At 39.0% G+C, this 12,500-nt stretch overlaps 1 protein-coding gene across 1 annotated transcript; it reads right to left on the bottom strand.

Moving 5' to 3' along the window:
• Positions 1-8,485: 8,485 nt before the first annotated feature.
• Positions 8,486-11,279, bottom strand: LOC128607328 (HLA class II histocompatibility antigen, DR beta 4 chain). Its single transcript, XM_053624063.1, has 6 exons — positions 11,173-11,279; positions 10,613-10,885; positions 9,754-10,035; positions 9,335-9,448; positions 9,182-9,210; positions 8,486-9,009 (listed from the first exon to the last, which is right to left on the bottom strand). The coding sequence occupies exons 1-5, from the start codon at positions 11,228-11,230 to the stop codon at positions 9,188-9,190; spliced, it is 750 nt and encodes a 249-aa protein (XP_053480038.1). The 5' UTR covers positions 11,231-11,279; the 3' UTR covers positions 8,486-9,009; positions 9,182-9,187.
• Between the last annotated feature and the right edge of the window lie 1,221 nt (positions 11,280-12,500).

The following is a 12,500-nucleotide window of genomic DNA, read 5'->3' as shown; positions in this document are numbered from 1 at the left end:
TTTCCTCTTTTTATGTTCCGCTGGGTATTTTTAAAATGTCATCCTGCTGCGTGTTCACACGTCAGAATATTTACCTGAGCGTTTCAGATTTCCATCGGGTTAACTCCAGCCTGAAACTGGGAGATTTCTAGCGCTAAAAAGCGTCATGTTATTATAAAAGACGTCTCATTATTATGAGAAATACATGATGTTCTTACAGGAAAAGCATAACATCCATCCATCCATTTTCTATACCGCTTATCCTACACAGGGTCACAGGGGAGCCTGAAGCGGATCCCAGGGAACTGCTCACAAGGCGGCTGACACCCTGGACAGGATGCCAACCCATTGCAGGGCACAATCACACACACAGTCACACACTACGGACAATTTGGAAACGCCAATAAGCCTACAGTTCATTTATTTGGACTGGGAGAGGAAACTGGAAGGAAAACCCGGAAGCATGAGGAGAACATATACAGGGCAGGGGCGACAATCGAACCCCCAAACCTGGAGGTACGAAGCAAACGTGCTAACCACTAAACATAACAGAAGTGTATGTTAACAGAGGCAATGTTATGCAAAGGCACTAAATACATGTTACAGGAAAAGCATCTTCCTACAAGTCGCTAATAACGAGATACTGATGAGGATCTTTTTTTTTATCACTGCAGCAAAGCACTTCTGTACATATCAGATATCTGTGACACTTGATGATCATAAACAGCTTCAGTAAAGTGATTGTGCGTGACTGAAGTTCCAAGCGTACACACCAAACACGACGCCAAACAGTGGCTTTAATTTTGAAACACTGGTAAGAACGAAACTAAACCATAACCACAACACCTGAGTGGAAAGTCCCTGTCGTTGAACCCAACTTCACCATGTGAGCCAATCATGAGAGAGGTTTATTATTACATCATCAGTATCTGGAGAAAGCCATTTAGAAAGATCTGGCATGGAACACAAGGATAATACGGGATCAATACTGGTGTATTTCAGTAAACAGGTCTTGTGGGGTGTTCCCGGTGTGCAGGGGTTAGTACCTACCAAAAGTGGTCCAAGGAAGGAAAACCGGTGAACTGGTGATAGGGTCATGGATCCCCAAGACTCGTTGATGTGCGTGGAGAGCGAAGGCTAGCCCGTCTGGTCCGATCCCACGGAAGATCTACTGTAGCACAAACTGATGAAAACGTTCATGCTGGCGATGATAGAAAGGAATCAGAACACACAGAACATCACAGCTTGCTGTGTATGGAGCTGCGTAGACGCAGAGCGCTCAGAGTGCCCATGCTGATCTCTGTCCATCTCCTACAGCAGGCACGTCAGCATCAGAACTGGACCATGGAGCAATGGAAGAAGGCGGCCTGGTCTGAGGAATCATCGGGTGTATGTGCATAATAACAGGGTGAAAGTTTAGAGTGCAGTTCCCCAGTTAAACTACATTATATAAACTCCATGAAAAGAGAATCATTCCTTCACACATTTACTGTGTGTGTGTGTGTGTGTGTGTGTGTGTGTGTGTGTGTGTACACCCTGTTACTATTATGTATTCGAAATTAATGTATGTACCTGCAACTATAATGGATTTGAAACGAACACTAATGCTTCAATATCTCCACTAGATGTCGCTGTGTTTGCTGTACATGTTCATGTGCTGAGGTCAGATCAGGACAGAAGGAATCACAAAACAGAAAGAAAATATGAACCTCTTTGTACAGAGGTGATAAAGGCTGATGGGTTTGCCCCTGTCTCCTTAGATATTAAGGCGAGGAGGATTAAAAAGTACAATATTTATTATACCCCTGAACAACATGAGATGGAAATGATTGAAATATTAGGCTCTTTAATCCAATGTGTATAATGACTTTGTGGATATTTGTTAGTGCATGGAGTTTTTTTTTTTTTTTTTTATATTAAAAACATTTCCCACAACAGAACACATTAGACCCAATTCAGGATTATTTACATGCACTGAAAAGTGCAAAACGTGTATCTTTACAGCTTTAAAAGTAATTACGGTCTAATTAAGTACCTTCCATTAAAGCACACTATACCCACATTCAAAATGTACCACTCCAGCAACCAGGAAACGTACAATTGAGTACTTTTTTCTGAGAGAGAAGGCTGGAATTATGCCTAAAAAAGTTTCTACTTTACTGAAATCCTTTCCAGGTGTGAGCCAATCACAGGGCAAGGATATTATTACATCATCAGTTTTTCTAATCAGGATTAGATGATGTTGAAAGCCCAAAGCATGAACAACACGATCAGAAGTATAAAGAGTAAGGAAACACTTATCCTTAAAAAAATAAAATAAAATAACACTACAGTTGTGTAACAGGTGCAATATAATGTTGGTTTGAAGAACAATCTGATTAAAACGCTGAGGAGCATGAAAGTAATGATGCTGTACTGATGTGCTTTAGACACCTGACAAGCTGAAATCAGTCCCATTGGTTTTAAAGCGCACCTGTTATGATTTTGAAATGTGCCGAATTTTGTTTTAATGGTCTCATACAATAGATTTGCACGCATCCGAGGTAAAAAAAAAACAACAACAAAAAAAACACTTTAACGTGCTCATGATTTAAATTGCAGCCGTAGATATTTCCCATTGTCACAAACGACTCGTTAAATGATTCGTTCTAAAGGAGTCATTCTAAACTCCTCCTTTCAGAGAGCATACTCTGCTCTGATTGGTCAGATGTACCAGTCTATCGTGATTGGTCTACCGCTGTCCGTGAGCAGCTGATGAAGACGAGAGGCGGGGCTTTTTGTTACAAAACGACGTAGGTTAGTACAGGATGTAAGTCTGGAGTCACTAACGACTCGATTCAGCTGTTCCTTCAGAATCGGTTCCTTCTTTTAAGAGTCGATAACTCCGTTTGTCGTGCGCTTTGATTTTTGAAACTTTGCAGACCTTTATATTCACAAACAGTTCTAAAACTCACTACTTGAAAGGTAATATTTGAAAAACCACAATAGGTGCACTTTAAATGAGTTGTGCACCATTTTTGCATGATGCTAAGATTTAACAATGAGGATCAGACCAGGTGACCTTCTTCCACTGCTCCGAGGTTCAGTTCCGATGCTCGCGTGAGTATTGTAGGTGCTTTCGATGGTGGACAGGGTTGAACAAAACAAATAGGATTATTTATATATGACTATTCGGAATTAATATAAAAGATAATAATGTAAATAATATACAATAATATAAACAATGTTTATTTGATCCTTATTTCATTTTCATATCATTATAAACAAACATGTATTTTTGTAATCTTTTGCTTTTATGGTGTGTATCGCAAACATATATGTGATCTCTGTTTGCTAGCTCATTATTTAAATGTGTACAGTAATATTCTTGGCTATTTGATAGAGTATTATTGTTTTTTTATACTAAAATTTCGACAGACAGAACACATTAGGTCCAAATTTACATTATTTATAGTGTACGAGTTATTGAGGTATGGCATAAGGTCTGACTCTACCTTATTTTTAATTATGGCCTGATATAAATGAAGTCATACTTATTACCAATATCAGTCAGGGTACGGGAGGCAGATTTGAAAGCAGGCAGTTTCATTAAACAAAATACAAAAGAAACAAAGAAAGTGAAGAAAAATCATAAACATGATTTATGATGTTTATGAGGCAAGAACCATACTGTAGCACCACACAAGAACAAGAACAAAAACCTGCACATGACACACACAGAAAGCAGGACTTATATGGGAGTGCTAATTAGGTGTAACAGGAAACAGGTGTGAGTAATCATGGAGGCATGTGACCAGGTCATGTGATGTGCTGGGGCTAATGGGTAATGTAGTTCTGCACTGCGTAATATCAGCCTGGTGAGAGATTAAAATCTAATCGCTCATTAATAAAGAGAAATACAAACCAAGTGAAAGCTACATATTAAAGGTACAAAAGATAAAGGTCTCACTCCATCATCAGGGAAATGTACAGTTTAGTACCTTTTTTCCTGAGAGAGAAAACTGACATTAGGGAACTAAAAAAAATCCACAACCACTAAACACAACGCTTTGAAGAAGTCGTACTTCCCTGAGCCCACACGTGTGAGCCAATCACAGAGCAGGGATATTATTACATCATCAATTTCTAGGAAAAGACAATGTTGAAAAACCTGGCAGTGTAAATAATCATTTTGATTGAAATACACTACAGTCGTGTTGTGTAACAGGTATAATATGATGTTGAAGAAGAAGATGGAACGCTGCATTGCAGGAAAAGCAGCATGAAACCCAAAGAGCCTGAAAATGATGATGCAGCAAAAATAATGTGCTTTAGACAACTTCTGAAATCAGTCCTATTGGGTTTGAATGCGTTAGCGTGATGCTAAGATATAACAGCACAAGCATTATGAGCGTACTGATGCTAAGTGAGCAAAAGAGACTGAAAGATGCTGATGTCTGAACCTTAGCATCAAAACACATCCGATAAAATCCGATTTCAGATTCCAGTGACTGCACAATCCAGATGCTGCATAAGACAACATGAGGGAGAAACCTTGAGAGGAACCAGACTCAGAAGTGAACCCGTCCTCATCTGGGTGACACCGGATAGTGCAATTATTAACCATTACTCTTCCAAAACTGTAGACTATCGAGTCAGACATTACTGAGCATGTTGCAAGGATCCTCAGTATGAGCATAAAAATTAGCCAAGGCCTTCCTGTATCCTAGGCCGGATTATATTCCTAAAGTGTCAGCGTCTGCTGCCCAGCCAGTGGTGTTGCAGGCTTTCTGCCCTCCTCTGTTCCTCACACCACAACAAGAGAAATTGCACCTACTGTGTCCAGTAAGGGTTCTCTGTACTTACGTCCACTGCCGGTGGCGTCAGTCGGAGCAGCTGCTGGTCTGCTTTGGCGGCGACAGTAGAGGTGATGCTGTGTCGAAGCAACACATCTCTAATTGGATAGTGGAAGCAATCTCTATCGCTTATGAGGGGCGCGGTCTCGCTACGCCTCTGTGCATAAGGGCTCATTCCACTAGGGGGGTCGCCTTCTCGAAGGCTTTGTCCAAAGTGGTATCCTTACAGGATGTGTGTGCTGCTGCAGGTTGGTCTATGCCACACATATTCATTCGTTATTACAGCCTGGATATTCATTCCACCCTGGGCTCGAGTGTCTTGCAGTGACCCTCGGGCTCGAGTCTTTTTATACAGGCCATACCCTCAGTATGATGGAGTAGGTATTGTCGTTCCCACAGCGTGAAGCTCACACAACGTTGAGTTCTCTTTGAAAGGGAACGTCTGGGTTACGCATGTAACCCTGTTCCCTGACAAGGGAACGAGATGTTGTGTAGCTTTTCCATACTGGGGCATGTCTGTGAATTGCGTCTCCACTTCAGATAATAAGGCTGACGGCGCGGTTCACAGCTGCTGTTTTTATATCAGACGATGCACTTAATTGCCACGTCACCTGATCACGGCAGGCCTATAACTAGGCATGATGTTACACAAGCTTCAGATACCGGTCACGCGTGAGGGCGCTTCCCACAGCGTGGAGCTCACACAACTTCTCGTTCTGTTCTCAGGGAACAGGGTTACATGCGTAACCCAGACGTTTTCATGTCACATATCTGTGTCACTTCTCGCTTGTGTTTTTGTGACGAAACGTAGTTTTGACACCAGATAGAGTCGTCGGGTGACAGAGTCATCGTCAGATGGTGTAGTCTGTGAGAAGATCAGATGCCTGATCGCTCCCATCAATAAAATATTCACCACCTGAGCAAAGATATGTGGACAGAAAATGATTAATGACCACACCCCTCTGCTCTTTCACTTCTTTCAGACGCCATCAGGCAGGTGCTACAGAACCATACAACCCAAGAGAACATGTCACCATACGTCAAATCTCCTTCCTTTGTGCTATCAACGTCATGTTCCTGGATTCTGGACTCATACATAAGCTGTGCATTTCATCATCTATAAATTCTTAATAATATATTTATTACACACATTAACATTACACCTGGACTACAATAAATCATGCACTACTGATGTCCTGCACTGAGCGCATACACACTTACACGTTACTCACACACAACCTCATGAGAATGTATCTACAGTACAGTTCATACCATGTGTGTGTTATTATCTAAACACTGTGTAAAGTCTGATCTGTGTCTTTGTCTATATGTCCAATTTTTGCACTGTTGGGATGTCGTACAGTTAGTAAGACGTCCACGGCACTAATCACACCAAGAGAAACTCCGATACGCCTGCACAGCTCATCATCTCTTTAACAAACTCCAGCTCGGTTTAGTTCGTTTTTTGACCTGACACATTTGGGAAAATGAATGTTGTCTGACTTCTCTTTCATTTTTTCATTTTCTTTCCATCGACACACTTAGTATGGGGTCTACGTTCATCCATCTAAATAACACTAATAACACTAAACTAATAACACTTTCTAATTTATTTCAGATTCTGTGACTTTAAATTCATGCTGTGTGTGTGTGTGTGTGTGTGTGTGTGTGTGTGTGTGTGTGTGTGTGTGTGTGTGTGTGTATTAGAGTAATGGCCAAATACATTTTGTGACCTGAATCCGTGCCCCTTGGTGACCAGGGCCTCTGGAGACAGTCAGTAATCCATCCCTGGTTCCAGAGCAGTATCTGACACAGGATCAAGATCACACACCACAGTTCTCCAGAAACAGGACATGGAGCAGCGCCTGATGCAGACTCAGGGGACAGGCGCTTTACTCCCATGAATTCTGCTTATAATAATAATAAAAGCGCTGGAGATAATATTAGGTGTTGGATATACAGTATTGCGTAATATATATTACTGAACGCAGCACTGAAGAACAAGTACACCCAATTAAACCTTCTGGCACAGTCAGGTGAAAATCCCCAGAGTTCCACCATAAACACACCACACAGGCGCACACCAAAACCAAACATCTATGGCTTTGTTAAGGGGAGACAACACACACACACACACACACACACTGGAAGAATGAGGAAGTAAAGATATTCTTCACATTAGTGCTACTCTTTATAAACGTCCCGAACACAGTGTTGGTGAAAAGGATCATAAAGCCGTCACTCTTCAGTACGTCTCTCTGTAGAGAGACCGAGTTATTTAACGTCCCACTGTGTTTTAAACGATGTGTTCATGTTTCAGTGATTTAAGTGTTCAACACGATTGAAACACAAGGAATCCAGAACATTTCTGAGAAGTCCATAAAGCCTTTTCAGCGTGTGAGCCAATCACAGAGCAGGAACACGGTTACATATTCAGTCTCTAGGGAAAGAAAATACGGAAAGTCTCCGGAGCCGGATCATTTTAATGTGTATGAAGTGATTTGGGAGTATTGACATAACATTATTTATTTTTACATGGTTCAGCCAACCTGAAGCCTAAAAGCTTCTTCTGACTGATCACAAGCCATAAGCACTGTATCACTCAGTACAGAACTATATTCATATTTAATCATATTGCTGTTAGTTTATCCAGCAATTCTGCAGTTAGTACATATGGAATATTTATTCTCCAGTACATAACTGGTTAAATTTGTCCTCTTTCAGCACAAGTTTAGAAATGTCTTTAATAAAATAAAATCACGGACGTCCTGAATGCACACACAAACCTGCAGAACCGTAAACCTTTATTCTGTAATTCACGACCTGGATAAAAGTTCTTAATCTGAGAAACCATTTCCACTGAACACACACTTTCAGGAAGTCTCTAAATCACTGAAACCACTTCTACATGAACCAATTACAGCAGAGGAATATTATGACATCATCAGTAACTAGAGGAAGACGTTATTGAAAGAATGAACATCTTTCTATTAAAGAGCGTTCGATACTTAAATACAGTCCAGTAATGTCCTGTATAACAGGTATAAGTGTCATTTAGTTCAGGGGAAGATCATAAATAAATAGTTAAAGTATTGTTAGTAAAACAAATTTCCTGTATGTTTTATATCATCATGTTAGCCTAATGCTAACGTCCAGCATAACAACCCACACATGAGCAGCTGTGAGATATAATCTGGATCTGAGCAAAGGTCAGTGTCTTATGATGCCACATCGTTTCTCCATTTTCACATATAATGACAAGATTTCAGCTCTGAGGCTTTTTTCTTTTCTTTTCAAAGCTAAAGAACACATTTCAGAATAAATCGATCGACTCTTCTGACTAAAAACATCGTCTTATAAAGTCAAAATTATCCACCACACTGAAAACCATTTCATTTTTAAATCTTTTTATTATATCTTATGAAAAGAAAAAAAATCTTATTTCCCCAGAGGAAATGAAGTTCCCGCCCCGAACCGGACCTGACTCTTCATGTAAGCTTGAAATAAATTCATAACCCAAAAGTAATTACTCCACAGTAATACAGCAGGATTAAACGTTTACTAATAAAACCTGCGTTTAGTTCATCAGCTTTATAACTGGTACTAAATGATATAAATCTCTCTGATTATAGTCATTTATATAATTTATGATTAATTATTTTTTACATCAATTTCTTTTACAACCAAAAGTTTATTAGGAGTCAGCACACACACAGAATCAAGAATAAATCCAGTTCTTACAGTTAAAATAAAACTTAGGTGAATGATGATACAAAACCAGAAATGTACAGATCACTGTTAGTATGAAATAATAAACTGTTACTGAAACTGAGAAAGTGTTCCAGGTTAAAGCAGACTGTAGGGGGCGCTGGTGATTTAATAATGAAAATAATTCATTCTTGAACTCTCAGGTGCATTATAAGGCCTTCACTTGTACATTATTTCACACTGGATGTGGTCTCTAAGCTCAGATTCTACTCCAGAACTATTATAAAGCCTAAAATCAAGTTATTTAACATCAGTTTCATCAAAATCTTACATAAAGCTGGTCCTACATGAAGGTGAAGGATAATACAGATCAGATGCACTTATTAATGTCTCATTTCTCAGTAAAGACTAATTATTAGGAATAAAGCAGATGTTTAACATATAAAGCCATTTCAGCAAACACTCCAGTGTTTCTCTGCTCAGAGACCTGCAAAATAATAATAATAATAATAATAATAATAATAATAATAATAATAATAATAATAATACACGTGTGAGCTTATACATGAAAACATTTAGCATAACTCTAGCCAAACAGTGAGCATTATGGGTAAATAAACTCTAATCCATTAAACTAACTAGTCAAGGTCAATCTCTACCTGCATTTATGTCGGCACCAGGATCCGTCCTGAGAACAGAAATCAGAAATAGAGCAGAAGGATGAATATCAGGGAGCAGGTTTATTATTAATAGCATTTCATTTTAATAAGAGTTTTCAGATTTTCTGTTTTCCTTTTGGTTAAGACACTGACCTGAGGATTTCTTTTTGTAGTAGATGAATCCAGCAGCTGAAAGCACGATCCCCAACACCAGCCCTGAAGCCCCGATAGCAATCTTACTCTTATCAGGTTCAGGCATCGAGGGGTCTGAGATATAAAGGGTTAATTATTATATATTACACAACCAAACAGCAGCACTCGGCATTGTGGAATAAAACAACAGCGTTTTATATTTTTCAGTACGGACCAACAGTACGGAGAACTGCTTTTACTCTCAGATAGGAACAATCAGAAACTGAAGAACATCAGGTGTAATTGTTGAAAGATAACAGAAGGAGTTATTATCTGAGTGAAACAGGATTTCTCAGGTGTGTATTCGTGTTTAGTGAAGTAAGATCGGTTCATGGTGGTGGACTCAGACATTCAGATCTGACTGTGGTGATCAGACTCACCCCACTTATAGTTCATGGGTTTGGTGAAGCTGGCGTGTTGGACCACACAGGAGATCTCCTCTCCAGATTCAGGCATGTACTCCAGATGGGAGTGGACCTGATAGTACCAGTCTCCATCAGCCATCTCCTCAGTGGACGTCACACCTCCTTTAATCTCCTTCCCGTTCCTCAGCCAGGTCACCGAGATGGCTGGAGGGTAAAAGCTGTAAGCGCTGCACATCAGTGTGGCCGGGTGAGTGCCGTCTGACTTCTTCACCAACTTCACTTCAACCTGGGGCTCAACTGCACATGAAACCACATCAACATGCACTTACAGCTTACCGTCACTCATTATATACAGTGCTGGGTAACGCCTTCACAAATAACCAGTTACTGCAATTAAATTACTCTTCTCCTGGAAAGAAAAGTATTCTATTACAGTTACTTATGATGTACTCGCATTACATACTGTAAATATTTTCATCATTTCTGTATTAAAACAGTATTGAATTTAAAATGTAAATTTATCATCTAAAGATAAAAAGGGGTTTTTGTAATTGAACTCGGCCCCTTTAAATCCGCTAGCTGGAGGACAGCGCGTGTGTGAGAGTTCATCCAGGTGACTGTGAAGTCGTCCAAGTTCAACAACAACAACAACAACAACAACAATAATAATAATACTATGCAGGTATCTAACAGGTAATCGGTGTAATTTGGTATTTAATAAAGTTAGAGAAGAGCAGATCAGTGTATATTATATGTGTATGTTATTATGTGTATCTAAACTGTGAAATGAAGATAAATCTGTTCAGGAATGCAGAATGAGGAGATACTGGGAATATTACATGATAAAGGTGTTTATGTTAGTCAGTGATCTCACCTGTTTTACTGAGGATGCCGCTGTAGTAAAGCCCAGCATTATTCTTACAGACAGAGTCCAGTTCGGCTTTTCGTGTTTGCAGCATTGCAGTGTCATTGTTAAATCTGTCTGCGTTATAGATGCCTAACTCAGTGTATCCCACAAACTTCCCCAGAGTGCTGTTATACTCTAGGACTTTAACCTTATTCATGATGCGAGGCACTATGAGCTCCATGTCACTGAGATCCTCTTTACTCCAGACGCACAAATATTGCAGTGCCAAGGAATGTCCATCTGTGAGAAAATAACAATAAAACCTTTTTCCACTGCTGAAACAGAGAGTAACACAGGTTTTATTTTTTAATTGAGTTTTTTAATGTTTTATTTTAATTTAATTCTGTGTTTAAACCTGCCTTTATACACACATTAAAATAAACAAATCTCCAGTTCTGTAATATTCTTCTGACAGATTTAATAAACAAACTGTACCCTTCTAAACATTCTTTTATTTTTGTTCGAAAGAAAAACAAACAAACAAACAAACAAACTGACTAAAAACGACAACTAATAAAAAGCCTCACTTGCTGTGTGCAGGACTGCAGGCAGTATGATGAGGAGAATCTTCAGCAGCTTGGACATTGTTCCTCTCGGAGTCTGATCTCTCACTGAGTACAGTGTGACTGATACAGCTCTACTCTACACACACACACACACACACACACACACACACACACAGTCACGTGTTACCAGGCAGAATATAAATCAATACTGTCACCTGTGAAAGCTGTCAGGTTTAAATATGTTTCACTAATTATAACTTCATATTTTATTAACACAAATACACTTTTATTTGTAAAATTACACAGTGGCATGAGTGTGAGAAATCAATAATAATAATAATAATAATAATAATAATAATAATTTTATTTATAAATATATATATATATATATATATATATATATATATATATATATATATATATATATATATATATATACACACACACACACACACACACACACACACACACGTGAGTACACCCCTCACATTTGTGTAAATATTTGATGATATCTTTTCATGTGACAACACTGAAGAAATGACACTTTGCTACAATGTAAAGTAGTGAGTGTACAGCTTGTGTAACAGTGTAAATTTGCTGTCCCCTCAAAATAACTCAACACACAGCCATTAATGTCTAAACCACTGGCAACAAAAGTAAGTACACCCCTAAGTGAAAATGTCCAAATTGGGCCCAAAGTGTCAGTATTTTGTGTGGCCACCGTTATTTTCCAGCACTGCCTTAACCCTCTTGGGTATGGAGTTCACCAGAGCTTCACAGGTTCCACTGGAGTCCTCTTCCACTCCTCCATGACGACATCACGGAGCAGGTGGATGTTAGAGACCTTGTGTTCCTCCACCTTCCGTTTGAGGATGTCCCACAGATGCTGCATGACTTTTATTTTGACAACTACCCCGCTCCAGGCTCTCTCACTGACCTATCACCTATGACGTCACTCCATCTTGCCCCTTGCTTTCAGAAGGGAGGGTGATTTAAATAAATCCCCCATTTTTGCACAATTGTTTAATTTGAAAGTCATGATTTGTTATTACACTGACTGTCTAAAATCTAAAGAATATATTTTTTAACTTTTTTATTTTGTTTGGAAAAATTCTTTATCTATAAACAAACATTTATGGGTTAATTTCCTACACTTTCACATTTTTTGATAGATATAGGCCTTTTTGTTTAATTAGTAATAAAAAATGTGAAAGATTTCTGAAACTATATGAAGAATTATTTTGTAATGACTCTGATGATTCGGTTTCGCCAGCTTTCTTTCATTTATTGTTTTAATTTATTTATCTTTAAGGATCGATCTCTTACTAGCATTGTTCCTTATAGGAACT

This window comes from Ictalurus furcatus, chromosome 5, assembly GCF_023375685.1.
Source record: "Ictalurus furcatus strain D&B chromosome 5, Billie_1.0, whole genome shotgun sequence".
NCBI classification, from domain to species: Eukaryota; Metazoa; Chordata; class Actinopteri; order Siluriformes; family Ictaluridae; genus Ictalurus; species Ictalurus furcatus.
This window is presented reverse-complemented; position numbering and strand designations above follow the sequence as displayed.

Bases quoted from the DNA above. Each gene is read 5' to 3' on its own strand.
- LOC128607328 (XM_053624063.1), bottom strand. From the start codon at position 11,230: ATGTCCAAGCTGCTGAAGATTCTCCTCATCATACTGCCTGCAGTCCTG. The intron at 10,886-11,172 runs GTGAGGCTTTTT...ATTTTCTCACAG, and splicing joins TGCAGTCCTGCACACAGCAA to ATGGACATTCCTTGGCACTG. The intron at 10,036-10,612 runs GTGAGATCACTG...TTTCATGTGCAG, and splicing joins CGGCATCCTCAGTAAAACAG to TTGAGCCCCAGGTTGAAGTG.